The 25,204-nt window shown below is 37.0% G+C and overlaps 2 protein-coding genes across 2 annotated transcripts; one reads left to right on the top strand and one right to left on the bottom strand.

Annotated features, from left to right (window-relative positions):
* The first annotated feature begins 1,786 nt into the window (after positions 1–1,786).
* On the top strand, positions 1,787–7,716 carry npm1a (nucleophosmin 1a). Its single transcript, XM_084730858.1, has 10 exons — positions 1,787–1,954; positions 3,397–3,476; positions 4,694–4,813; positions 4,956–5,049; positions 5,210–5,325; positions 5,409–5,467; positions 6,935–6,998; positions 7,085–7,165; positions 7,374–7,484; positions 7,594–7,716. Exons 1-10 carry the CDS (start codon positions 1,906–1,908, stop codon positions 7,675–7,677), a joined length of 858 nt encoding a protein of 285 aa, XP_084586984.1. The 5' UTR covers positions 1,787–1,905; the 3' UTR covers positions 7,678–7,716.
* A 5,674-nt stretch (positions 7,717–13,390) lies between these two features.
* On the bottom strand, positions 13,391–18,338 carry LOC146318742 (claudin-7-B-like). Its single transcript, XM_084730857.1, has 4 exons — positions 17,838–18,338; positions 15,430–15,594; positions 15,233–15,317; positions 13,391–14,452 (listed from the first exon to the last, which is right to left on the bottom strand). The coding sequence occupies exons 1-4, from the start codon at positions 18,058–18,060 to the stop codon at positions 14,302–14,304; spliced, it is 624 nt and encodes a 207-aa protein (XP_084586983.1). The 5' UTR covers positions 18,061–18,338; the 3' UTR covers positions 13,391–14,301.
* Between the last annotated feature and the right edge of the window lie 6,866 nt (positions 18,339–25,204).

The raw sequence follows: 25,204 nt of genomic DNA, 5'->3' as shown, positions 1-25,204 counted from the left end.
TAGTAGTTTAAGCACTAAAATATTCATCACTGTTCCTTTTGCAGTCAGTGGAGCAGCTCTTTGCTGTATGGTACATCAGTGTGACGTCACAGCCTCTGGTTTCTGATATCTCGGTTTGGAACAGAGTTGTTCAATCTCACAAACAGAAAATTAATTTTAAGCCATAAGAATAAATATGTAAATTCTTAAACTGAGTGGTGTTTTACTTTCACAGCGGTTCTTTCTTGTATATGTGTGTATGTGTGTGGCTCTCTTGCATTCATTTTTTATTTCTGCTCTTAAAGGACCAGAAGAACGTATGGAGGCCATGAAAAAAAATCAGGCATAGATCGAGCTAAATGTTTATAACAATTTCACATCATCATCTTTAGAAATACAACTCACTTGGGGTGCCCCTAGTAGATCAGGTGGTAGAGCATGTGCCCCATGTACTGAGGCTATCAGTCGTCTGCAGTGGCCACCAGTTTGACTCCTGCTGTGGCCCTTTGCTGCGTGTCATTCCCTCTCTCTCTACCCCCTTTCCTGTCTACACTTCACTCGTCACTATCAAATAAAGGCATAAAAAGCCCCCAAAGTAATCGAAAAAAAAAAGAAGAAAGAAATACAACTAACTGTAGTTAAAAATTTGATCTAACTAACAAAATATATTTAAAAAATGTCATTCACTGAGTAGTTCACTAAGCTAAAGCCCATTTCCACCACTGACAGAAGAAAATATCCCCAAGGTAAGTCATAATTATTTTTTTTAAAAGTCAGAATTATGAGATAAAAAAAAAATCATAATTATGAGATTAAAAAAAGTCAAAATTCTGAGATAAAAAGTTACTTTAACAACAGTTACAGTAGCAGCTCTTTGGTCTTAGATCTCCTATTGACAGAGATGGACTGTAAGAACATAAAGGACAACTTTAAACATGGATAAACATGCTTACTTACAATTTGGAATTGCAATCAGTGGACACATTGGATGCATTGACAAGTTTTCCAGAAAGATGATATTGCTTGAAGCTGACAAAACAAACAATGATCTAAAGTTCATCACTGGCTACTTCATGGATGCTGTGATCACTGCTGGTGGGTTCCCTGCCAGACTCTGATTTAGGAACAGAAAATGATTTTGACTCAACCTTAGTGGTTCTTGATATCACCTCATCCAAATAGGAATGTTATATGCACAACAAACTGATTTGGATGAGGTGGTATCACGAACTACTAAAAAACTCAAAACCTGGCACAGTGACAAAATCACAGTTTTTCTGAGTTTTTGTCTCTTAAATTTTTTACAGTAATCTCAGAGAATTCCTCAGGTTTCCCCCCACAAATCTCAGAGAATATCAGAATTTCTTTTTCTCATCAATTTGTGAGTCTTGTCTCTTTAATGTTAGAAAATTTCTGATGATTTATCTATCTTCATTTGTTTTTTTGTACATTGGTCTACCTAATGGCCCTAATATGCCATCGTAGCTCAGAGCAGCTCTGCATCAAATTATTAGGCATCATCCTAGAATTGTCCTGTATAATAAATGACATGACACATGACGTGAAATATCCCTTTTTATTTTTGGGTAGGTGCCTTAATTAGCATAACTGTTAACGCCCGTGTGTAATCTATTATTTCATGTGAAAACATTTTAAATCATAAATCATACAGAGAGAGAGGAGAGCAAACAAACCACTGTATCTAAACGCCTAGAGCTGTGCTGTGTGCGCTACATGCTGCGGCACACTGGGTGGCGCTGTGACCCGTCCGCTTGCCTCTTGGTTTCTCTTCAGCATGAAACAGAGGAGAAGAAGAAGCGAGGAGGCGGAGTGAGTCCCACGTTAGTTGGTGGTTTGTTACCAGTTGTAGTTAGTTCTTCCTTCACCGCCGACAAGCAGTAGGTTGTCAGCGTTTTAATCTCCAAAATGAACGGCTTAGACGAGGAACCAATGGCTCCACAGACCTTTCTTTATGGTGAGATAACTTCTGCATGTCGTGTCTGTAAGGTGTTTAACAATTCCCGTCCTCACGCTTGACTGCTGTTGTCAGGGGAAGAAAACGAGTATACTGGGCGTTTTAGCTGCATTTTGGTCCTTTTATAATGGAAGGTAATGTTCTTATTGCTATATTCAACTATTTAAAGTGTAATATCTTGCGTTAGTGGTCATTTTAAAAGTACAATAGGAGATTGAATGAGTCCTGGTGAACAGCGCGGCTTCAGACCATGCACGTGTTAGACTGTCAACATGGCGGCGCCCATGTTTGGTGAACCATGTTGATATTAACGCATTTTCTTCGCACAAAACGTTGTAATTGAGTTACGGTGTCATTTGCATTTTATTTTCATTAACGTGACACTTTAAGATAAAGTTAGCGGTGACAGTTTATTGCGTGCAGGGAAGAGTCATCTCAACGTGGGTTCAAACACATGCGGTCCCTGCTGACGTCCCTCTGAACTCGGTCGACTTTTATTAGTTCAGGCATTTTACGAAAAAATATGGGTCATGCAAATTATAACATAAACTTAACGGATTATGTGTCCTCTGTGTTCCCAATGAGATAAAAAAAAAAAAAAATGTTAAGGAATCGTTTTGAAAGTATACGGGACTGCATTCTGTGAGTAACAAGGGTTGAACCTCACACAAGCTACAGGAGAACAAAAGTATCCTCTAGAAGTCCTAAGGCATCCGGTTCAAAGGTGTTCCTTAACCATAACCTTGTAGTCCGGCCACTTTTTTGGCATTTTAAATCAACATCACTATCCGTATAAACCTTTTTTGTAGGCGAGGCGACATAAATTGATACCAATCCATATAAATGTTATGCATCTAAAGATTAAGAATATCCTGTTCCAGAAACAGTTTCTGAAGCCTTGGTGTAGACATTAGACAGGCATATTTTTTTTAACATGGGCGGCAATGGGAAACTTTGAAGGTAAAACAGCTGCAAGAGTTTCTGGTAAAGAAGAAATGGTGTATCAGAATTGTTTGGCAGACTAAAGAAGTACAGTAATATGGTATTTACCTCCTGCTTGTTATAGCAGTCGAAACACTTTTGTTAGGAAGCACCACAGACAAATTGTGTTAAATTTCCACTACATAGTTTTCAGTAAAGTCTTTTTATAGTTATATCTTTTGACTGGCAAGCTCTGGTGGATACTCTGTGCCCCTGAATGGGGTAAAGAGGTTAAGTCAACTCTCCAAAGTGGTAGGACTCCAGGCCATGTGGAAATGGGCCATGTGGAAATAGTCATATCAGTAGTCCATCTGGCTCCCTCTTGTGTGCTTTTAAAATATAGCACTTTGCACCCATATGATTTCTTATCTGTCTCAGTATGTCTCTCAACCCTCAGAATGCTCTTGCCGGGTCACTTGTGTGAGCTGTTGGCTTATTTGACTTTTTTTTTTTTTTAACAGGATGTGTGCTGGAAGCTGGGAAGGAAGTGGTGTTCAACCCTGAGGATGATGACTTTGAGCATCAGCTTGATCTGAGGATGGTAAGTACCCTGAGATCTGAAGGTGTTCAAAGACTGTAACATTTTATACAGAGGATTGCAGAAAATCTGGCAAGTTGTAATAAACTTGTTGGATGTTCTATATATTCCTCTGCTGACCACCATTTTGCCATTTGTGAACTAGTTTTGAAATTTTTCACCTGGCCTCAGTGCATAGCTGTAGCACCTGCTATACAAAGAGATTGACAGTTGATTTAATGACCCTAAGTAATTGCTTGAAGTGATTTTAAAAAGAGACAGATAGTTGTAAGTGGCTCATTGCTGGCTAAATGTGTAGTGTTCTCTGTTGGCAGTCTCGGAGAAATGGTCCAACACTTAACATTTAGAGAATAAAGTCCCCTGCGCCTGGATGGGACACAAGAAGCAGAATATAAATGAAGCAAACTGAATCTTTAGTGGTGAAACCAAATTTTAATTTGTAGTTTAAATTTAATTGGTAGCTGCTGTTGTAATTTAGTTAGTGAGAAATTAGCATCCTGTTGTATGAGGTGGTGATTAAGTGTTTTGTTTTGTTTTTTGTACCACTCTCTCATGCGTAGTGTTCAAGTTATGCTCACGTTTTCTTCGGCAAAATAATTACTGTCTACACTAGAATAATTACATGTCTGAGCTCAAAACACAATTTGAGTCTCAACTAAATGCTCCTCTAGCAAGGTCAGTGTTTAACTTTATTCCCCCAGTAGATTTAGAATAATAACAAGCAAACAATTATTTTACACTGTTGAATCAGTCTGTATTCAAACCAGAATTGAGTGACTGACAGCAAGTGTTGAGATTAACTGAACCCTTTATGTTCATTCATCTTTTGCTTTTTTTAAAAAGGGGATGTACTATAATATTCTGGGGAAGTTCCTGTGTGTGGTTGCACTTTCACTTGTTTTACTTACGTTTTGAGAAGGAACTGCTAAATTACATACAATAGGACATTATCTTAAGGTAATTCACCTCCAGTTTCTGACTATACAGTGCTTATACAGATTTTTTTCTTTACAGTTGATCCGCAGATAGATTTGATCATTTACTTTTGAATTCCTGCCAAAATCACTTGCAGACTATCACAGAATTCATGGTTGGGTTGCTTTGTTTTTACACCCAAAACAAACTAAACAAACAGGAAGATGCGTCATATGAGATGTGGTGTGAAAGCGCCCTAAAGGTTAAAGTAGAGTCACAGTCAGCTGTTCCTTTGCTCTCTCCAGGCCTGTGTGGACCCCAGCACAAAAGATGAACTTCACATGGTGGAGGTGGAAGGACAAGACACAGAGGGTCAGAAAATCAAGGCGGCACTGGTCTCACTTAAGCCCTCCACCCTGCCAAGTGTGAGTAAACTACTTCTTGTCTTTTGTACACTTTTCAGTGTCCTTAACGTCTGTTCAACTGTCCACACAAGTTGAATGTTGTATTTGTTGAACAGCGTAGCACCCTGCACAGCGTCGATGTTAACACAAGTGTTTGTTGCAGGTGTGTCTTGGTGGTTTCACAATCACACCCCCGGCAACTTTCCGTCTGAAGGCAGGTTCAGGTCCAATCCATATCAGTGGACAACACCTTGTCAGTAAGTACTTGTTGTAGGATGTAAGATGTTTTAATTGGTGACTGATTGTAATTGATTAATGTAGGGATTAACTAGTGTCAAGTATGCCTTTAATAGCACAGCATATCCATTTGGTTTTGGTGGTTTGAACAAACCCAACATTTCTAAATTTTTCTTAAAGTGATGGATGCTGATCAGTCCTTTGATGAAGATGATGAGGATGACGAAGAAGAGGAGGAGGAAGACGTCAGAACATCAAAGAAAAGACCCGCTTCCTCCCCTGCCGTCAAGTCTCAGGTGTGTTTTCAAATCCTTTTCTGTTCTAGTTTCAAATCTGTCAAAGTTGAAATGGTCATAACCAACTTTTCACCTCTTCACAGAAAAAAATGAAAATGGACATTGACGATGATGAGGATGACGACGAAGATGATGACGATGAGTAAGTGTCAATTGCACAAACTATTCTGACTTTCAAATTGCATTCACTTGAATACAGTGGGGTCTGAAAGATCAACAAATCAAAAACAGTTCTGTCTATTTTCTATCAAACTAATCCACATATTTAATCAAATTATGTAACAAAAAATTACATATTCTATTTAGTTCAAGGATTAAATACTTCATGAAAGTCCCATTTTCTTCATTATTGATGCACACACAGCATTCACTCTGGCATCAACTTGTTGCTTCATTTGAGAATCCAGCCTTCCCAGAGAATGTCTTGCGCTGGTACACAAAGATAGTTATTTTGAGGGCTAATAACTGTAAAAGGCAAGCTCTGTCAAATCTTGTTGCTTTCCCTGGACATCAGACAGGCACAGCTTCACTGCATGTTAAGTTAAGACCTTGATGCCAGCGGGCACTGCAGGGATCAGTATGACAAAGAGGATTTTCTCTTTCGTCTTGATTTTGTTTGTTGCAAATTGCCTCACATGTGGATCTCATCTCAATGCCCAGCAGGCAAGTTAATGGTCTGAGCAAGCTGATGGGTGCTAGTCATAGCAACACAACGTTGCAAATAAATTCCTGCAGTTTTAATTTTACCTTTTTTTTTTTTTTTTTCTCAAACAGTTATATTGTTACCTTCAGGGCATGTCTATCAACTAATGCTAAATTAAATTTAGCAGAAACACGTGCACACAGCAGTGAGAGGATCAGAGCAGAACCAACCAGCTTCCGTACAACAACAAAGCTCATTCCACTCATACTGCAGTGTAAACATTCACAAAAAGCAACATGAAAAAAACAGTTACCAGCTTCCAGCCTTCTAGTATTATTTAGATTGTTTCAAATTAGGCTTTATGCTCATTTTCTCTTGCCTGTCCCTCAGTATTAAACCATTAGTCCAACATCACTCCAGTCTGTGGCAGTTGCCACATAACATGCTATTGTCAAGTTCTTAAGGTTAGCCAAGGATATTGATTATTGGATTTTATGAAGCACTAATTCATTTATTTAATGCGTAGAAGTGTAAGCACAGTATTTCAAACTCCAGTGGTGTATAATGCTTGAGCTGTATTGCTATCTGAGAAACTGTTATATTTTGGCACTGGAAAGTCATTCAACGCTCAAGACAACAATTTGGACTTCAGCTGCTTTTTAATAAAACTCATTTGGCTAGCAGCAGTTCTCATAACACACACAGGACCATTTTAAATTAGTCAAGTGCTTAGTGAGTCTGCAAAAGATCAAAACAGTTAAAACTGTCTAAAGAACATCTTAGCATAATGTCGAACTGCATGAGAGAAAATAAACCTTTCTTCAAGACCTAAAATGATGTGCATCAATTTCAAATAACTTCTAAATGTATAAATGCTCAATTACATTTTTTTTATAATATGGATTAAGGCTCTTTTTCTGACTTTTTGATGTCATTTCTAACCATAATTGTTTGGGTATTTTTCAGGGATGATGAGGATGATGATGAAGAAGAAGAGGAGGAGAGCGAGGAAGAACAGACACCTGTCAAGGTAAGCACCTGTTTCATACAGTTTTTGCAGTTCCAGCTGAATGCCTGTGTAGTCCTTTCTTACTTACAGCTGATTATTTGTTACAGGCCAAGCCAGCGCCATCCAAACAACAAACCCCAGCTCAGAATGGCAAGAGCTCTAAACCCGGCACTCCGGCCAAGAAGCAGGTAATATTTAGTTTACATAAACTGGGCTTGTTTCTTTACTGAATAGCAGATTGACATGCTACTTAACTACTGTTGGATGTTGATGGTACATTAATATTTTCAAAGATTATAAATGCCTGTAAAGCTTACTTGTATCTAATTTAATCTCAGTTGATAAAACAAACAAACTAATATCTTAACTTAATGTTTTTTTTTGTGGTTATTTTAGGAAAAGACTCCTAAGGGGAAGGGCGAGAAGTCCCCTAAAACCCCAACAACTCCTAAAGGAAATTTAACACTTGCTGAGGCTAAAGCCAAGATGATGGAGGCGGTGACGAAGGTAGGTGTCCTTTTTAAATCTATTTGTCTATTTTTTGAAAATGTAAAACAAGGCATGACTAAATAAAATTTAGATTTGCTCATTCATTGTTATTCTGTCCATTTTACAGGGAGTGGGGTTGCCTAAATTCCAGCAGAAGTTTGAGAATTTCGTGAAGCACAGTTACAGAATCTCAGATACCAAGGTACAGTAAAAGTTCACACTGCCTGTTAGTACTTATCTTATACCCACTGTTGTCCTGTATTATAGGGCTGCTCCAGACTGCAGGTGTTTCTAATAGACCAGTAGTTGTCAATTAGTTGTTGCACATTTATGAGATTATTATAATTATTTAAATATAAACTTTTGGAGCACGAAGAGGATGCTAACGGCAAAAGTGTTAATGACTGAGTGTGTCAGAACAACCGGGACACTGAAGTTTTTGGTCATTTATTTCAACAAAGTCTAACCTCATTGTTCAAGGTACAGGAATAAACGTTCAGCTTCACAAAAACAAATACTTAGACTTATCAACTCAATGGATGATGTATACTTAAAAATTAACTTAAGTTACTAACTTGCTCCACAATGACTTCATGCATCCGTCCATGCCTGAGCCCACGGTGTCTTCATCATCTTCAGAGCCACTATTAAATCACTTCAGTACTGTATTCCCAGCAGTTAAACTATCATTTTAGTCCCAACAGCTGTGTCCCAGTCTAATGGGGCCAATAACTAGCTAATGGCAGCTAGAGCACAGTTAGCAGCAGTGCGCTAGTGATGACGGCGTTACAAAAGAAAGGGTCCTGGTTGTTTGGGTTTCACAGCAAAGCACAGCTCTCCATATGGAATTTGAGGTGTTCTTTTTTTTTTTTTCTGCGACTAACAAATGAATGAACATGATCCACTAAGACTCTGGTCACTGTTTAGTTGACTACTAGGGGGCAGCCCTACTGAATTCACTGTTCATTGAATTCAATGACCACTGGTCTTATATGAATAATTAGCTTAGTATTAAGATTAAAAACATTAAGTCTGCCCATTTTTGTGATTATTGGATCTTTTTTTTTGCATTTTATATCTTTTTTTAGATCTTTCATGGTAGAGTGATGAAATTAACATCTTTTAAATTAAAAATCTGACAGTATGTTTTTATTCACAGAATAAAAAGATAATCCTATCTAAAACTGGCCCCAGTTGTTGTTAACCCATTTTTTCATCCCACCACTAGGGGGCGCCAATGTTTTGAAATGTAAAGTAAATGCCACTGAATTCTCTATGTGCTAAAAGCCGTTTCTAAAAGAAATGTACACAGGAAGTAATTTGAAAAGAGTTAATTATAATAAATGCTGGTTTTCAATTCTTTTATAATCAGATATGATAGGGCCACCATGTTAACAGTTGTGGGTTTTTTCTTTAGGTGGTTGCGGAGCTGTGGAAGTGGAGACAGACAGTGAAGGATGCCAAATAACAGTTCCTGTTGTTTTATGTCTCTTTTTATGACTTGTTTATACCCATAGCACCTCTCTAATTTCTTTGAAGCCAAACTCTGTGCCTCACACTTATTTCGTACATCATTAATTCTAAAGTCTAGTCCAGCTCCACCTGTTCTCCTCCTGTATGAAGAGACGGTGATGTGGACGGTGACAGTTTTCTCCTCCATCACCCTCTCATTAGACCAGAGGAAATATTTGGTTTGTTGAATAAACCCTGGGAGAACCACCTTACAAATTTGCATCTTTGTAAATGTGTAAATACAATTCTCACTGATTGTTGGCACCTGAATATGGAGGATATCTTCATGTATGTCTTTTTATATATAAATACAGTAAAGGTTAATGCGGCCTCATGCAGGAACAATAAAAATACATCAGATTATTACACACACTTAAAGCCCATACAAGGAACAAAACGGCTCAAATCTGTTTTCAGCAGCCAGTAAAACATCAGCTAATGGTTGGCCATGGTCACATTTACTCGTTTTGGTAAAGCTGGATTTTTGGTGGACACCATAAAACATAAAACTTTGCACTTTTGAAATGTTTTGAATGTTTATGCTATAGTGAGATTCTAAGGTGAAGATCCCATTACAACAAAATGTCCACCTGGTTTCAGTTTGAAACTCTGTATCAGAACACAGATTTTTCTAATTTTTTGTGTGTTCTACCGTCCGGAAAAAAAAATCATTTTGTATTAAGCAACGTTGTATTGGCTTGACTACAAATAACAAAAAGGCCAATGGTTATAAGTACGTACTCTGTGAGTGAGTGACTGAATGCATGAAGGAATTTGCAAATTAATTTGTTGGTTGTAGGTTGCTTATAATTCTTCAAAACAATGTTCTATGAAGTTCTCACCTAAGTAATATTGCAAATGTTGATGCATGAGGCCTGTTACAGCAGAAGATCATTCCATGTTGTCAAGAAACAAGTGTAAGTTTGTATGACAAAATGTGCTGTGGGCTTGGATGGAATATCCCAAGATTAATTAAATAAAATAATACGGATTGTATGTAGTGTTGCAGTTGCACTGATGATTTTACCCATTTTGAAAATAAATGCAGTTGATTATTCTCTGAAGTTTTTTTTTTTTTGTGCAGCAATCTACTTACTATTGTATTTCAAGCACAAAAAATGTCTTGTGTTAATGTCCACTGTATTTTACATGGTACATACAGCTGTCTTACTGAAATGTGTTCTAAGTGGCTTGACCTCTGTTGGCAGAAAGTGTGGTTTTAGTTGATTGGACATTACATTCTGAGATTTTGCGAACAACTGTTAAAATAACATCTTGGTTACATTTGCAGAATGTTCTAAGAGGTTCAGTGTTCCCCTTATGTTTCCTTACAAGCAACAGTTGAACATTTTTTTTCTACTGTAGAGCGAATGTAAAGATACCAGAACATTGTGTGAAGATTAGTTTGTTGAAACTGACAAAACAAATGTGGTTATGTTACAACAATATTCTGGGACATTTAACATTCAGTGAAGGTCCCTGCAACATTTAGATTCAAGATGTGTTAAAATTACATCCAAAAGTTTTGTGTGGTTGTTCGAACATTTGCTAAAACAATAGCAAAGTGATATTGGAGCATCACCAAATAAAAGCCTGTAAAGAGCATTCTGGGAATGTTAGGGGAACGATTTGTGTTGGCTGGGTTCCCTTCAGATCAAAGCTGCCCTGAATTTGCTCTGTTTTCATTCTTTATTTTTTTTTGTGTGTGAAGAATCGTATATAATTTTAAGTCGGTTCAATTTCAGTTTTGAGCATGGCAGCTATGTTTTGTGGTTTAGGCTAGTACATTAAAAACACCTTGTCATGTGCAGCTTTAACACAAAATAAAACAAGTCTCCCGTACAGGACTCCAGTCATTTAAAAACTAGCGTGTTCATGTTTGTGTGACGACAGATCGAGCAGGATGCAGTAATGAGGCCACTTCGACCACCATTAAGCCCTTTCTGCTCATTTTCACCTTTAATGGTGTAATAAATGACCACTTAGACAGAGCAGAGCATGATTTACTGTCAGGATGATAAAAAGCGTGATGGACAGTGATGATTCATCATCATCAGTGACTGAGTAGCACAGGATGTGATGGCCTGGATTTACTGTGATAAACAGATCCACCGTGATTAGATTAGATTAGAGGAGCCAACGGGTGTGTTGTGGTCAGAATTTATGCAGAGGGGTGCAAAATGTTTTCCAATAAATACTGTGACTGAAAACTGCGACACACACCCCGCTAATGACAAAATACATTTATCAGCAAAGTTTCACTGGAGTCATGCATTGATGAAATATACACCCAATTCATCAGGCGTCTCAGAGCACAGCACAGTGTGGATATAGAGTCTTATGAAAATAAAAGACTTCTCTGGTTGGATTGATTTTATAGGACAGAAGCAGACTGAGGTCAGATGGTTTGGCCACTTAGGAGTGAAATCGTTATCATTATTACTTTTCGGATGTGACCTGAGGGGAAGAAAGAATAATGATTAGAGAGTGTCGGGCAGAATGAGAGCAGAGGAGAAGGAGAACTGGAGCAAGACACTGCTGGGCCTGATAAATGACAAGAATCAGAACCTGAAGGCGTCTAATGACAAAGTGAGGAGGGATGAGACAGTGTAAAAAGACAGGAGCAATAAGGTGAATTTGTTCTGCACTGAAATAAGACATGCACATATATGTCATTATCTGTATCTGTTCAACCAACAAAATTATTTGTATCTGTATTTAGAAGAAGTAGACATGGTTTATTGTGCACGTCATTTTAAATCAGGCAAAGTTTGTATTATCTAACCAAATATTTATTGATAACCCAACTGTTGTACCTTCAAAGCATCAAGTTTATTTAATATTTGCATGTAATAAATTACAAAATATATTTTAACATCATACAATACTTTTCATCTCTCCTCTCTCTTTTTTAAACAAAACCAAGTTTAATGGACTGAACACCACCACAGGTTTGACGTGGGGATCAGTTTTGCATTGTTCATAGAAACTCTTCACAACAAGGACATAAAAATATTATTCAGCTGAAGAGGATAATCTTAAATTGCAATGACGCTGTGTTCATGTTTCTTGATGTGCTAATCTTACTGCAGATCACAGTACTAGAACATTAGTTTTTCTGCCCTATAAAGTGTCCTTGAATGCCTTTCAAAGTGCTATACAAATAGAATATATTATTATACATATTCATAATATAATATTATATTAAAATTGAGGACTTGTGTAAAAATTTGCTTAGATAGAAGTAAAAAGCAGTATTTTCATAAATAACAATGAACAACTTAAGGTATAAGTAATATCTGTTTCCATGGCATTATTTGTTTCTATACTGCTGTAAAATTTTTACTGCAAATCTTTTTCCACATTATCTAACAGCTTATATTGGATCCAAAAAGATAATCACATGCTGGCGTACACAATAATACTTTTACTGATGCCCCATAATATAATGCACTATTTATAATCAAGAGTACATTAATTCATCTGTATAGTGTCTACCCTAACGAAAAGCAGTTACCTACATACACCACAAGGTGGCAATAAAACCAAAGCAACTTTAATTTGTTGGCCATTATGATGCTGAGTGTGAACAGTTCAAGGAAGATGGCTTCCAGCCAGAGTAAAGTGAGGCCCTGATGATTTCAGATTCCTGCCCCAGTAGGAAAATCATCCGCAACCTGACTCTGTCATGTTTGTTCAACAACATTTCTAAATGCCAACATAATTTCAACATACTGTGTGTTTGAGGGGAATTAAAGAATCAGAATTAAATAACATCTGCACATACCAGCTTTGTTTCACAGCTTGTACAACACCTCATTATTGAACTACTGGTGTGTATATCGGTGCATAGAGCCTCTATTTTTTACATTAACTTCTTTTCTTTTCTTTTCTTCACTTCGTTTTCATTTTGTCTTACTTGACTTTACTTAACAGACTTTCTGTACATTTCAACAAGTTAATTTAACATAATCACATGATTTGACATCAGTCCAGGGGGTAAAGTACCAAGGTTTTAGCTATGTCAGAATCAGGGATCATGATTTGCAGGAGTTAACATTAGAACTTAGTACAGACTGGGTCTGTTTGTTTAATTTTGTAGTTGTTATAGAAAGATCAGTACATTTTTTCCCCACATTTAATGATATTATCACTATTCTTGCTTTGGACTGAATTGAATTATGAGGTCAAAACTAACGTTCATAATCCACTCAATTTTTAAGACCTGTCAATTGTTTGACTTTTTAAGGCAAAACAAATTTGGGATTTTTGACTTTTCAGGGACCCACAGTAAACCTTGTTTAAATCTATTTTAATATTTAAAGAAATTGTCGTTCTTAAAATATATTTTGAGCTGTATTCCCTTTTATCCACGTTATTTTGAATAGAGGCATTTCCACAATCAGAAACAGTAAATTTTTCCACTTTTATTTTATGGACAACACAAACTTTGCAAAATCACAATTTAAAAAGTCTTAAAAAAAACTGAACATTTGATGCATGCAACAGCTGTTGAGATTAATAAAAACCAGAGCAATAAGCAAAGCCCATTCACACAAACATTAACATAATTACAGAACAAGTCAACAAATAGATACCTCACAACATCTGTTGCTGCATGTATGTGAGCAAAGACAAACACAATCGGAGTTAAAATAATAAGTTTACTGTAATTTATAGTTAAATTTCAAACTGGCACTTGATTAAAGCAAAATAGTCTACAGTGGTACTGAATGATTTGTCACGTTCATATAAATAAAGGCACAGATACATGCACACAATCATATCAAATTCTCTCTCAGGTGCCAGATGTTTAACCCATATGGATTCACCCTACAAGGTAACAAATGTATGGAAGTCACCTACTGCAATATCTGCAATTTCTGTTCAGTGCATTCAAACTGTTCTCCCAAACATCTGGTACATTCTAATGCACTGCAGCATGCAGCATGTGAAAAATATCCTCGTACCTAGCTGGATAATATCATGGGTGTTTCACCTTATTTTAATTTAGTGCTTTACAGGTGTCAACTAAGTGGATAGTGTACTACATAGTATACAAATCGGTAAGCACTGACTGTAGTTTCAGGAGAGGACAAGGCCAACAAGCTCTTTAAGAAGTAAACAGCTGTTATTTAAAACTTTAATGCTTTTGTTAAAATTATAGTACAGTAACATCACAGGGTAGCCCTGCAGAAACTAAAATATAAAATAAAATAAAAACACCTCCTAAGATACATCTTTTCAACTTTTCAATCTCTGAGATGGACAAGCATGAATGTCAAAGTGTTCCTTCAGCCTCTAACACTGAGTCCCGTCCTGTTCAAACGTATTCCTTGCTGCTGGGGGGTCTGGAGATGGGATACTTGGGTGAAGGTTTGCCTCTTGGGCAGGATGCTGCAAGCATGCCGCCTCCAACTACAGTCAGGAACGCTCCAGCCCAGGCGATGAAGATGGCAGAGCCAAACTCATACCTGCACAGAAAGAGTGAGATAAAAAGGTCAACATACGCCAGCAGAACCTTAACCAACATAAAAACTAATATGCACATCAGAACACATTCATCAGCACCAGAGGAGTGGTTGGACACATGCAAATGCCTGGATACATAAGGGGGAGGATGATGAGCTTAAAGCTGGTATCTTAAATAAACCAACACGTGTTCACCTGCACCTGTTCAGCTGACAATGCAAATTTTATTCAAGTAAAAAGAAAAAAAACAGACCCTGCACAGGCACAATGAAAAAAAATGGTTCAGAGAGGTGAGCATAATCAGCAATTTCCCTTGCAGAACATGGGAGTTCCTAGTCTACCGCTGCGTTGATTGGTTATTTAGCTTGTGTTATTGTGTGACCTGTTTTAAAAAAAACATTCTGCAACACTCAAACTGATTGAGGCAGTGGCAGACGAGCAACTCCCATGTTGTATGAGGTAAAATGACCAATTTCACTAATGAAGTTCGGTTGGTTAGGACAGAGTGATATTTGGCTTATGTAGCAGTGGTTTTTTGTCAGAAAAGGCTGCATATTCGCAAAGTAAAGCACTGAAAATATTCTAACAAAAGTGTATATTTATGATTGATTTTTTTCCCCAGGTGGACTCTTTCAAGTTGCTATAATACTTTTTCCTGTTGCTGAGTATTAAAAGCAAGTGTGCCGGCCGGCATCGACTCCAGGTGATACGCTGACTGATAGCTCATATAAATCCACAATAATTAATTCAAATAATCCCTTTAAATTCTCATATACACTTACTTGGTATTGACAGGGGTGAAAGGGTTGTAGAAGGCTTGGATGATGTCATGAGCGTACCAAGAGCAGGCGACAATTGAACACAAAGCTGTGGGAAAACAAAGAGCACATCACTGAAACTGAATCCAGGGAGCTGATACTCAACAACAACAAAAGAAAAAAAAAAGAAAAAGAAAAAAAACAATTAAATGGCTTCTTACCGCCAATCAGGATGATGATGCCTCCTGTCATGGCAATGCGGGACTTGCGCGTCTTGTCATCTCCTCCACAGTTGGTGCACTTCATTCCCATGCAGGCTACGCCAAGCCCAGCCACCGTTACAATAATGCTGACAATCATGAGGGCGCGGGTTGCCTGGAGGGCACCTGGAGAAGAGGACAGGATAGGGTTAATCCATTAGTTACTGTCGCAAGTATTTTAATACTTACAACTAAACAACTAAACAGTTGGTACATAGAGTCAAGGGTGTGGCAAGGTCTTACAGCCTTTACCAGACTGAAACACAAAAAACACAAGCCGTTAGTGGCATTTGAAATTAAATTCTCCAGCGATTTGTGGTGATATCACTTCCATTAAAAGTGTCAACTTATTTTTTGTTTTATGTGTTTAGAAGCCGACATTTGGGGGAAGAAACACTGTAAACAAGCGCTGTTCATGTGCAACAGAGTGGCTTCTGTCTCCTGTGTCTCACTGCCGCTCCCTATAACAACGCACCACAGAAACTGGCTCTAACCGGAAGCCCGAAGGAGTGCAAAAAAGGGGGGTGGGGGAGTGGGTGTGTGGGTTTGTATGCATGCGTGTAAAGTCAGAAACAGGTCTGACCAGGTTTCAAGTTTCATTATAAGGAAGACACTCCCAATTTCAGGTGCTCAGATACAGGCCGCATTTCAGCAGGTGGACATTTTGTAGCTTCATACTACGCTCCAAAAAAGGCACAGGCCCACTTTAGAATGTGAAGAATGCTCAATGTGGCTTCTAGTTGCACTTTTTCTAGTTTTGGTATCAACTAATCCTAAACTTCAGGTATGTTAGTGGAATTTGAGCAGGAATTTCTGAATAATGAGCCATTATTTGTGCACATGCTCCATATCTAACCACAACTTTAATCACACACTTGTCGGTTTGTTCATGTTTGAAGAGGTGATAAGATGCATTGTGCTACAGATATTTTATCAGATGTTATGATAAGATGTCAATACAATAAAATAAAGCTTTTTTTTAATTAAACATAAGTGGTGTGGAGGAAATGGACAGTGTGTGAACTTTTAACTCACTAAACATGTAAATTACAGCAGTGCATTTCACTGAAGTGAGTCAAGAAACACATAGGAGGGGACCTTTATTCAAAACATTTCCCTCTGACATGCTGGCAGTTTACGCCCGAGGGCAGTCGATCAATCAGTTGATTCTGAAACACGTAAAGTTAAGAACCCAACTGTCTTCATGCTGCCATTGACCCATTTAGCCACTGCTTTAAGATAACAGATAAGAGTCATAAATACAGATACAATAACAGCACATGGACTTGTGATTTTACAACTTCTTCGTTTAGCTTTACATGTTCTTTGCTGCTAATGGCCTTCAAATGAATAACCCATTTCATTTTATTACATTTCCCTGAACTACTTATACAGTCTGCCACATACCATAAACAGGAGGTGGGGCCTTTTGTAACGGTTAAACCTGTTCCTTATACAAGTGTTGCACTCAAACATTTTTGAAAAAGCGAAACTAAATGCTGCATTTATGCCTAACACTGTTTTCCTGACATTCTGTGTTAGGCCTAAAGAGTCAACATTTTTGGGCCAAAAAGGTAGCCAACAATGATTTCCTGTTCATTTGACGCCCTAAAGGCCAAACACAAAGCTGTTTGTGGGCCTGGTTTTCAGACCTGTTGACTAAACAGTGTCTCATACAGGTGTTGTTTAACCTGTAACTACCTAGACAGTGTAACTTAAGTCCTACACTTTGGGCTTCTCCACCCTTGCAGGACGAGGGGGGTCCAGTCTTACTGGACAATGGCTAATCATTGTCTGAGTGTGAAAATGGTGCATCAAATCCCTCAATCACACTCAGTCATTAATTTTTTAATTAATAACTTCTGTCGCTGAGTTTTCAAGCTGCTCTGCTGCACAGTGCAGGTGAGGTCTCTGTGTGGTTTAAACCAAATAACTGCATTCTGAGTGAATAAAAGGGTAGTTAATAAGTGACAAAACCGGTTAGGCCAAGACACAGGAATCTGGGAACAGCGAAGCTCAGAAGTAATAAAAAAAAAAAAATGGCGGAAAGAAAAAAAAGGTTACAAGCTTAAATGCAACAGGTGCGTGTTTCACATTTCCGGATACATATTATGCAAAATTATGAATATATTAACTTGAACACCGGATAAACCTTGAGTAACAACAGGCCTATGTGTTTCAGAGTACTTCTTAGACCGGTGGAGGAAAAAGGTGACACTCATGACAACATTTAACAGCTTTATAAGGTCTTTCAAAGGAACAGAACTACCCATAATATGACTAAAAACGTCTTAAAATTTTGACACTGTTTTGAAGGACACGAACTTCAACGACACATAATTTGTATCCAATAAAAAACTGTGACTTACTGTTGAGTTGCAGGATGGAGTCGTAGACTTTACACTGGATCTGGCCTGTGCTCTGAAACGCACAGGACATCCACAGTCCCTCGTACATGGCTATCGCCGTGATGATGTTGTCCCCAACATAAGCAGACATCTTCCACTGGGGCAAAATTGTGCCAACTATCAATCCAATTAAACCCAGGAGGGCCAGGGCGAAGCCCAAAATCTGCAGACCCGAGTTGGCCATTTTTTTTTTCTTCTTCTTCTTCTTCTTCTTCTTCTTCTCCTTCCTCAACACAGACGACGTCCACCTGCTGCGAGGGTACAAATCCCACACTCCTCACAAACTGAAAAAAAGCTAAGTTTTCTCTGTTGTTGATAAAGTTAGCTCCTCTTTTATTATTTATTCGAATATTCCTTAGCTTTCTGGAAATTAGTTCGCAGTCTGCGGTGATAGTACACTTGATAAAGTCTGTCTTCGGCTTTTCACGCACCTGTTCCTCAGCCGCACCTTGAATGGGAAGAGAGCAGCGAGAGCGAGCTTTTTTAGGCGGTTTCTATCGCAGGTGGGCGGGGACGCGCACGTAGTTTCGACTCATCAGCCGTGAGCTGCAAACACCTGAAGTTTCATGATGTCAGTGTTTCCTGAAACGGTAACAGACCCCTGGTGGACCACAGACAGACAGATACACAGATAAATACATAGATAGATAGTGCTTATGTGAAATATCTTCAAGTATACTTAGTATACGTAAAGTATATGTCTGTGTATATATGAATACACGTGCATGATTAATGAAATTAAAGTTTACCTTGTTATAAAATTGACATTTCCTGTATATTTTGTATTTTGTTTGTTTTGCAAGCACACAATATTTATTCAGTTTCGTTTTTTCTAAAGTCTTGTTTTAATTTTGTTTCAGTTAAATAAATGTTTCTTTTAATAATGGTTTGATTTATGTTATTTCTAAGAAATATAAATGATAATACAGAAGAGCATCTGTGGTACATGTCAAATTTATGATGAACTGATCTTTTAATGTCACAGCATTTGATAAATTAAAACAGAAGTGGAAACTTAAGAGCCAGCCTTAGTCCTGGAAGTCTAACCACCACGAGATGCTGGGTAAGCAGAAAAACACAGGAAGATTCAAAACCACAAGACTTTTTGCAATACTATCAGAATTTGACATTTATGATTATTCTAGAATAATTACACATCAGATATGGCTACAGTATGTAATAACACAGTACATACAGTATATTGTAAGCTAATGTTTTTAATCAGAATTACAGTCACAGCCTTATTAAGTATTTGTAATACTGCCATTTACTGTAAACATATTTTCATGAATAGGTGAAGCACCGAGAAGAGAGCCACGTTTCTAGCAATGTATTCAGGTCAGTACATGAAGCCAATACATGCAGTCTACAATATAAGTGCCAAAATGGGAAGTTGCAGTTGTAAGTGGAAGTTGAGTGGAAAATCAAGTTCAGTACAGTTAAAATAATATTATCAGGAGACCTGAGTCAAATAAGATTCACTGTGTATGTGATTTTCAGGACCAAAGGAAAATCATATCTGTAAATAAGCTGTTGTACTCATTTGAACTGCTAAATTCAGGGAGATTTAATCTCACACATAAAAAATAGTTTTTAATTCTGCACAAGTTGAACAATCAATATTTATACATATATTTTGGGAGCCAAAAGTTGGGGTATCAGCTGCCAGCAACAGTTCTCGCTTTTTATGAAATGAGGAATTAATTTCTTGTTAATGTTAATTTGTTTTATTTCATGACATGATTTTAATTCAGCATGTGTATATGCGTGTGCGTGGCTGTCATGTGCTTGACTTATACATCACATCTGGTCACACTGAGGTGACAGAAGCACATGCTTTATCTGTCAGAGGTCAGCCCAATTCAATTGAACTCCACTCCTCCATGGAGGAGGTACAAGTTGAAACTGGGAAAATCAACAAACTGCAGCAGGAGTGGATTACCGCCTACACAAGAATAGATCAGTACAATAGCAGGTACTGTGCACTGCTGTACTATGTGCAATGGTTGTTATGACGACACATAGTACATCCATTTAATAAAAAGTATCTTAAAACAGATGTAGCAGTAATCATTTGGAAAGCGGAGTATGAGTCAGAGAGTTGTTTGATTTAGCTGATGCCTGATACTGTATTGAAGAATATGTATTATTGAAACATTACCAGTTAAAAGTGAACCTCCACTATACTAGATATACTAGAACCTAGATAAAAATGGTGATAAAAAGTAAAGTCAATAAAAGCCACAATAAAACCTTAAGAATAGTATTTAAATAAATAAGTAATTCTTTTCCATTAGTTCATAATTTGTCTTTACTTATTACGATTTACATGAGCATAAATAGTAACAAAACTACAAACATCTCTCTTGAATCCTTCACAAAAGTAAACACTGTCCTTGTGACACACCTACGAGAGGTGAAGCCATAAGAAGTAATCCAGGAAGCTGAGACACTGAGTTGTAGTTTCAGGAGCTCTGTTCCCTGAGGGAGAACAGTTTTCACATGACAGACGCTCCGACCAGTTCACTATGCCAACATGAGGAAATCCCGGGATTTCACATCAGTTTTCAACCAGATAAGGATGAAGTCTTGCACACCCTGTCAGATTTGCTCAGGTTTTCGTGTGAGAATTAGGTTTTCAAATTGAATCTTTGTTACATATTGTATACTGCATACATTATATGTGTATAACAGTGAAAATGTGAAATTAGAAACATGCCAATTTGACTGAATGATGCCAGAAAGAATCAGTTCCCTTTTGACTTTACTCTGTGTTGTACAGCTACATTATACTCTGGCGACAGTGGCTTCAGAGTTGGAGTTTATTTCAGTTACTCCACCAGTCAAACAGGTTTTATTTACTGCTGCTGGTATCAAAGGATCCTTTAGACAACATCAAATATGCTATTTAAAAAAAAAAAAAGATAATGCACAAGCAAATCTAACAAGCACAGGCATGTGGATTTCTCACACACTTTTACTAGATTGCATAAAGTCTATATATATATATACAGTGATTTTCAGGTTTCTATGATACTTGCACAATATCAGTTATTTTCATATTGATACCCGAAGTCACTCTGAGTCATCACAAGCTGGTAGGTGAGACAGGGTAAGGAAATAGTAAATATTTTTAACTTGTCATAAGTTTCTCGGCGCGTCAGATGAGTCATCTGAGGGTAACAGATGACACTGAACAGAGCAATGTAAATGTGTTTGTTGTGCTTCACAGGGTGTGTCCACTCTTGGTCTGTTGTCTCAGTTCAATAATTTATTCATTTATTATTCTCAATGTTCTTAAAGGTAAATCCCAAGTCAATGCCAAAAATACTTTTTTAAAAAGTCTGATTTGAATGATATGTAGGGCTGCAACTAATGATTATTTTCCAAATCGATTAATCTGTTGACTTTTATTATTATTATTATTATTATTATTATTATTATTATTATTATTATTATTAATTGAATGTCCAGAAATTGTGAAAAATGAAAACCAAACCAAAACCCAAGATGACCTTCTCAAGTGTCTTGTTTTGTCCACAACCCAAAGATTGTCAGTTGACTGCCATTGAAGATTAAATAAACCAGGAAATATTTACATTAGAGAAGCTGAAATCAGAGAATTTATTATTATTATTATTATTATTATTATTATTATTATTATTATTATTATTATTATTATTTCTTTATTTATTAATGAAAGTATGACTCAGAAGGATCAATCATTTATCAAAATAGCTGGCAATTAATTTCATAGTTGATTAATGAGTGATTAATCATTGCAGTTCTGATGATTTGTACTTGTCTCTAAAACTGAACTAAGCCTCAATAAAGGAGTAATTATAGCCTTTAAAGGGACAATTCACCACCAAATTAAACATACATATTTATCCTCTTACCTGAAGTGCCATTTATACATCTAGATAGTGTTGGTGTGAGCTGTAGAGTTTTGGAGATATCGAGATGAGATATCTGATAGTCTTGATTCTGGAACATGATCAGTTTCATGTGGAACTACTTCCTGTTCCCACTAGAATTCTACAGGAACTACTTTATTTCTACTAAAATTAAACTAGTTCTTACATGAAACAAGGCAGACATGCAGGCAATATCTCCAAAACTCTGCAAGAACTATGTATTTTTGACTTTTGGGTCAAAAATTCCTTTTCAGTTTATTTTGTTTTTCAGTTAGATCATGTTAATCTGCAGGCACTTTAGTTTCATGAAGTTATTCTGCTGTTTAGAACTATTAAGACTACACTATTAAGAAGTTTTTCCCAAGAAACTGATGAGTTGAAGGTTAATCTCAAAGTTATTACCTGACTTATTCATTTGATATTTTGTGTCATAATTTATGGTGGTTAACCACTTTTTTTTTTTCCTCTGATCAGATGTTTTCCAATTAGGATTTAACCTCACTGACACTTTTGTGCTGATGTTACCGTAATGACTCGCTGTAATCCTTACACCCTGAGTGTGCATGCTGTACCATCATTCTAGGGAGCACGCTGTAGGACAAAAGGTTACATGAGGTTAAATGAAACAAACATAACTCTGAAGTGCAATGCTGTCATCTGGTGGTCACTGGGAATATAAAACACAAACCTACAGAGGCTGTATCTAAATCACCACAGTAAGCTGTGTGATCAGTCTGTACAGAAGGGCCAGATGACCATTTTGATGAAGATCTTAGGTAGATTTCTGAAACTATTTAACTCTGAACTCCAAACTTGTTATTGTATCAGTGTATTCTTGTGTTTATTTAGAATCTATAGTTGTTTTATAGCTGAGATATGTGTGAACTTCACTTACCAAAATGCATTTCCAGTGTTCTCTTATAGTGACAGTGCTTAAGTACTGTATGTTTGAACATGGACAGACTGATTATGAGACAACGGCTCCAGGGCACAATCATGTAAAAGGCAGCAAGACATTCAGGCTAAAATAGACACAAAGCCACTTGATTTTGTGAAAGTTTTGTGTCTTTTGTGGCTGTTTTGTGGTAATTTCATGTCTTTTTGTGGTCTTTCTGCTTGCTCTCATGGTTGTTTTGCATCTCATTGGTTGAATGTGTTTTGTGTTTGTTTTGGATTGCACACCAGATTTGCACAGCATCTTTTTGTATTTGATTTGTGTCTTTTCATGGTTGTTTTGCATCTCTGAATTTGTTTGGCATCTTTGTGACTCTTTGTGGTATTTTTGTGTATGTTTTACATCTCTTGCATTTCTGTTGTCATTTTGTGGCTTTCTGTAGTCTTTTTTTTTTTTTCATCTTTTGCATGTTTTGTGTGTCCACTGTTGTTTTGTGTGTTTCTGTTGACATTCTGATTCTGACTTTTTGCAGGTGAAGCCTAAGGGGCCCTATGACCACTGAGGCCCCTGTACCTGTGTCCTTCAGGTCTGTTCATGTAATCCATCCTGTGTTTGAGAAATCAAAGAATAAGGATTTCATTGGAAATCATGTGGCTGCAATCATCAGCAACCTTGAAGCCAATATTTTCAACCTTACAACCTTTTCATGTAAATTAAATCAAATCTAGTGAACTAAAATAAAAACAATGAAGAAAAAAAAAAAAAAAATCTACACCATTTACACAAATCATATTATATATTATGAGCGATATTTGCCAATTTACTAAACAACTACATATTGCTTATAATGTTTCAAAACTGCCCAGGGGTGGATGTTGGGTACTTGTACTTTTATCAGTGCTTTTTCAAGTCTGGACTTTTACTTGTACTTAAGTATGCATTACACCATGTAATCTACTTAGTTTGTTTTAAAGTCATAATTGAGTGCAATTTGAGTTAATATCTAAATCTTTCTTCTACATTTTTGTAGCCAATCGGGTGACCTGATCACGAACCAGCCAACAGAAACAATGACATTTGGACAAAAAACAAAACACTGCAGCAGCACAGGTTTGGAGTAAGAATTTTAATGATAAATCATTCATCAGTTAATGACCGTTAAGAATCTATTAATCAATATCTAATCAATAGTCTAAAAATAGCAGTAATTTCACCTCATTTAACATTGTTCTGTCTGGTGAAGCCATTTGATGAATAAGGAATCTTTAACTTAAAGAAATGACCCACAAAAAGAGAATTAGATTAAGAAACCTTTATGTGTTTTGTGTCCAAAAAATATTAATGATTGATCAGTTGTAAGCTTTTTCATTGGTTATGAAAAATGCATAAAATTTGCAACCTTGGAGAGATGAGTTGGAGTTGGGAGTAATTCAGACTGAAGATCTGGACAAACAGAAATCCGTTTCGACTGAATGCTGCTATTGGTAATTCATTAAACATCAGCACTTAAAAAGTAACTAATACTAGTAGTTTTTTAGAAGAATATTTTGTACTTTTCCATAAGTACTTTTTCTTGTAATTGAGTGCTATTTTAGTAATGTAACAGTACTTATACTTGAGTACAGATTTTCCACCACTGTGTAACGCCCATTTTAGAGGATGATGAAGAAGATGATACATGCAGGTCATTTGCAGAAACATAGTTTAGTTCAACACTTGACAACCATTGGCTTTTGCCTATATGAGATGATTTTACTCTTCCTTTATGAAGCAGGTATTCTTTATTTAATATTTGAGATAGTGAGTTGTAAATGTTCTTTATCATGGAATCATTTGTTTTTGTAACTTCTCTTAAAAATGTATGACACAATGCCAAATGGCTTTTGTTCATTATCTCAGTTATCACTTGTTTTGCATTGTACAACAGTATTTTGCTTCCTAGCAATTTTTGACACTGAGACATTATTTTCATATTTTACCCTTGACTTTGTGGATTTGTGGTGATTTTGTTCATCATTTCATCATTGTTCATCCATCCATCTGATGCGGTGTTATTGATGTTATTATCAATGAAATCTGGTTGAATTGTGTGTGTGTAGTCAGAAGAAAATTGGCATTCAGTGCTCAGGAAAACATAATTAAACGCTGCACATGCACTGAAAACCTCCAAGGTTGTGATTTTCCCACGTTTGTTCAAATTTAGCATGTAGATGCCTGTAATGGAAACATGCGCATACTGAGGGTAATTGGTTCCTGCAGCTATCGTGAGAACTATATTTGGTTTAATGCCTTAATCCTTATTTGCTGCATTAAGAAATATAAAGCTCCATTCAGACTGAGCGCAGACTGCTCCTCTCTGTGTGGGTTTACTGAGAATAATCTTATATAAATGCAAGAGTCATGCTTCCATGAGATTTGAGATGCCCCAGTAAGGCACAGGGAGGATCAGAGGAGGAAAAGAGGACTGTCTGACCCAGTCTGGGGTCACGTCTCAAAGGGGAACTCGTTGTGAAAGT

This window comes from Lutjanus erythropterus, chromosome 11, assembly GCF_056507025.1.
Source record: "Lutjanus erythropterus isolate fLutEry1 chromosome 11, fLutEry1.hap2, whole genome shotgun sequence".
In the NCBI taxonomy this organism is placed as follows: Eukaryota; Metazoa; Chordata; class Actinopteri; order Lutjaniformes; family Lutjanidae; genus Lutjanus; species Lutjanus erythropterus.
Note: the sequence above shows the minus strand (reverse complement) of the source record. Positions and strands in the feature narration are given on the sequence as shown.

Bases quoted from the DNA above. Each gene is read 5' to 3' on its own strand.
- npm1a (XM_084730858.1), top strand. From the start codon at position 1,906: ATGAACGGCTTAGACGAGGAACCAATGGCTCCACAGACCTTTCTTTAT. The intron at 4,814-4,955 runs GTGAGTAAACTA...TGTTTGTTGCAG, and splicing joins AGCCCTCCACCCTGCCAAGT to GTGTGTCTTGGTGGTTTCAC. The intron at 7,485-7,593 runs GTAGGTGTCCTT...TCCATTTTACAG, and splicing joins TGATGGAGGCGGTGACGAAG to GGAGTGGGGTTGCCTAAATT.
- LOC146318742 (XM_084730857.1), bottom strand. From the start codon at position 18,060: ATGGCCAACTCGGGTCTGCAGATTTTGGGCTTCGCCCTGGCCCTCCTG. The intron at 15,595-17,837 runs GTAAGTCACAGT...CCTCTTCTCCAG, and splicing joins CTCCATCCTGCAACTCAACA to GTGCCCTCCAGGCAACCCGC. The intron at 14,453-15,232 runs GTAAGTGTATAT...CTTTCTGTGCAG, and splicing joins TTCACCCCTGTCAATACCAA to GTATGAGTTTGGCTCTGCCA.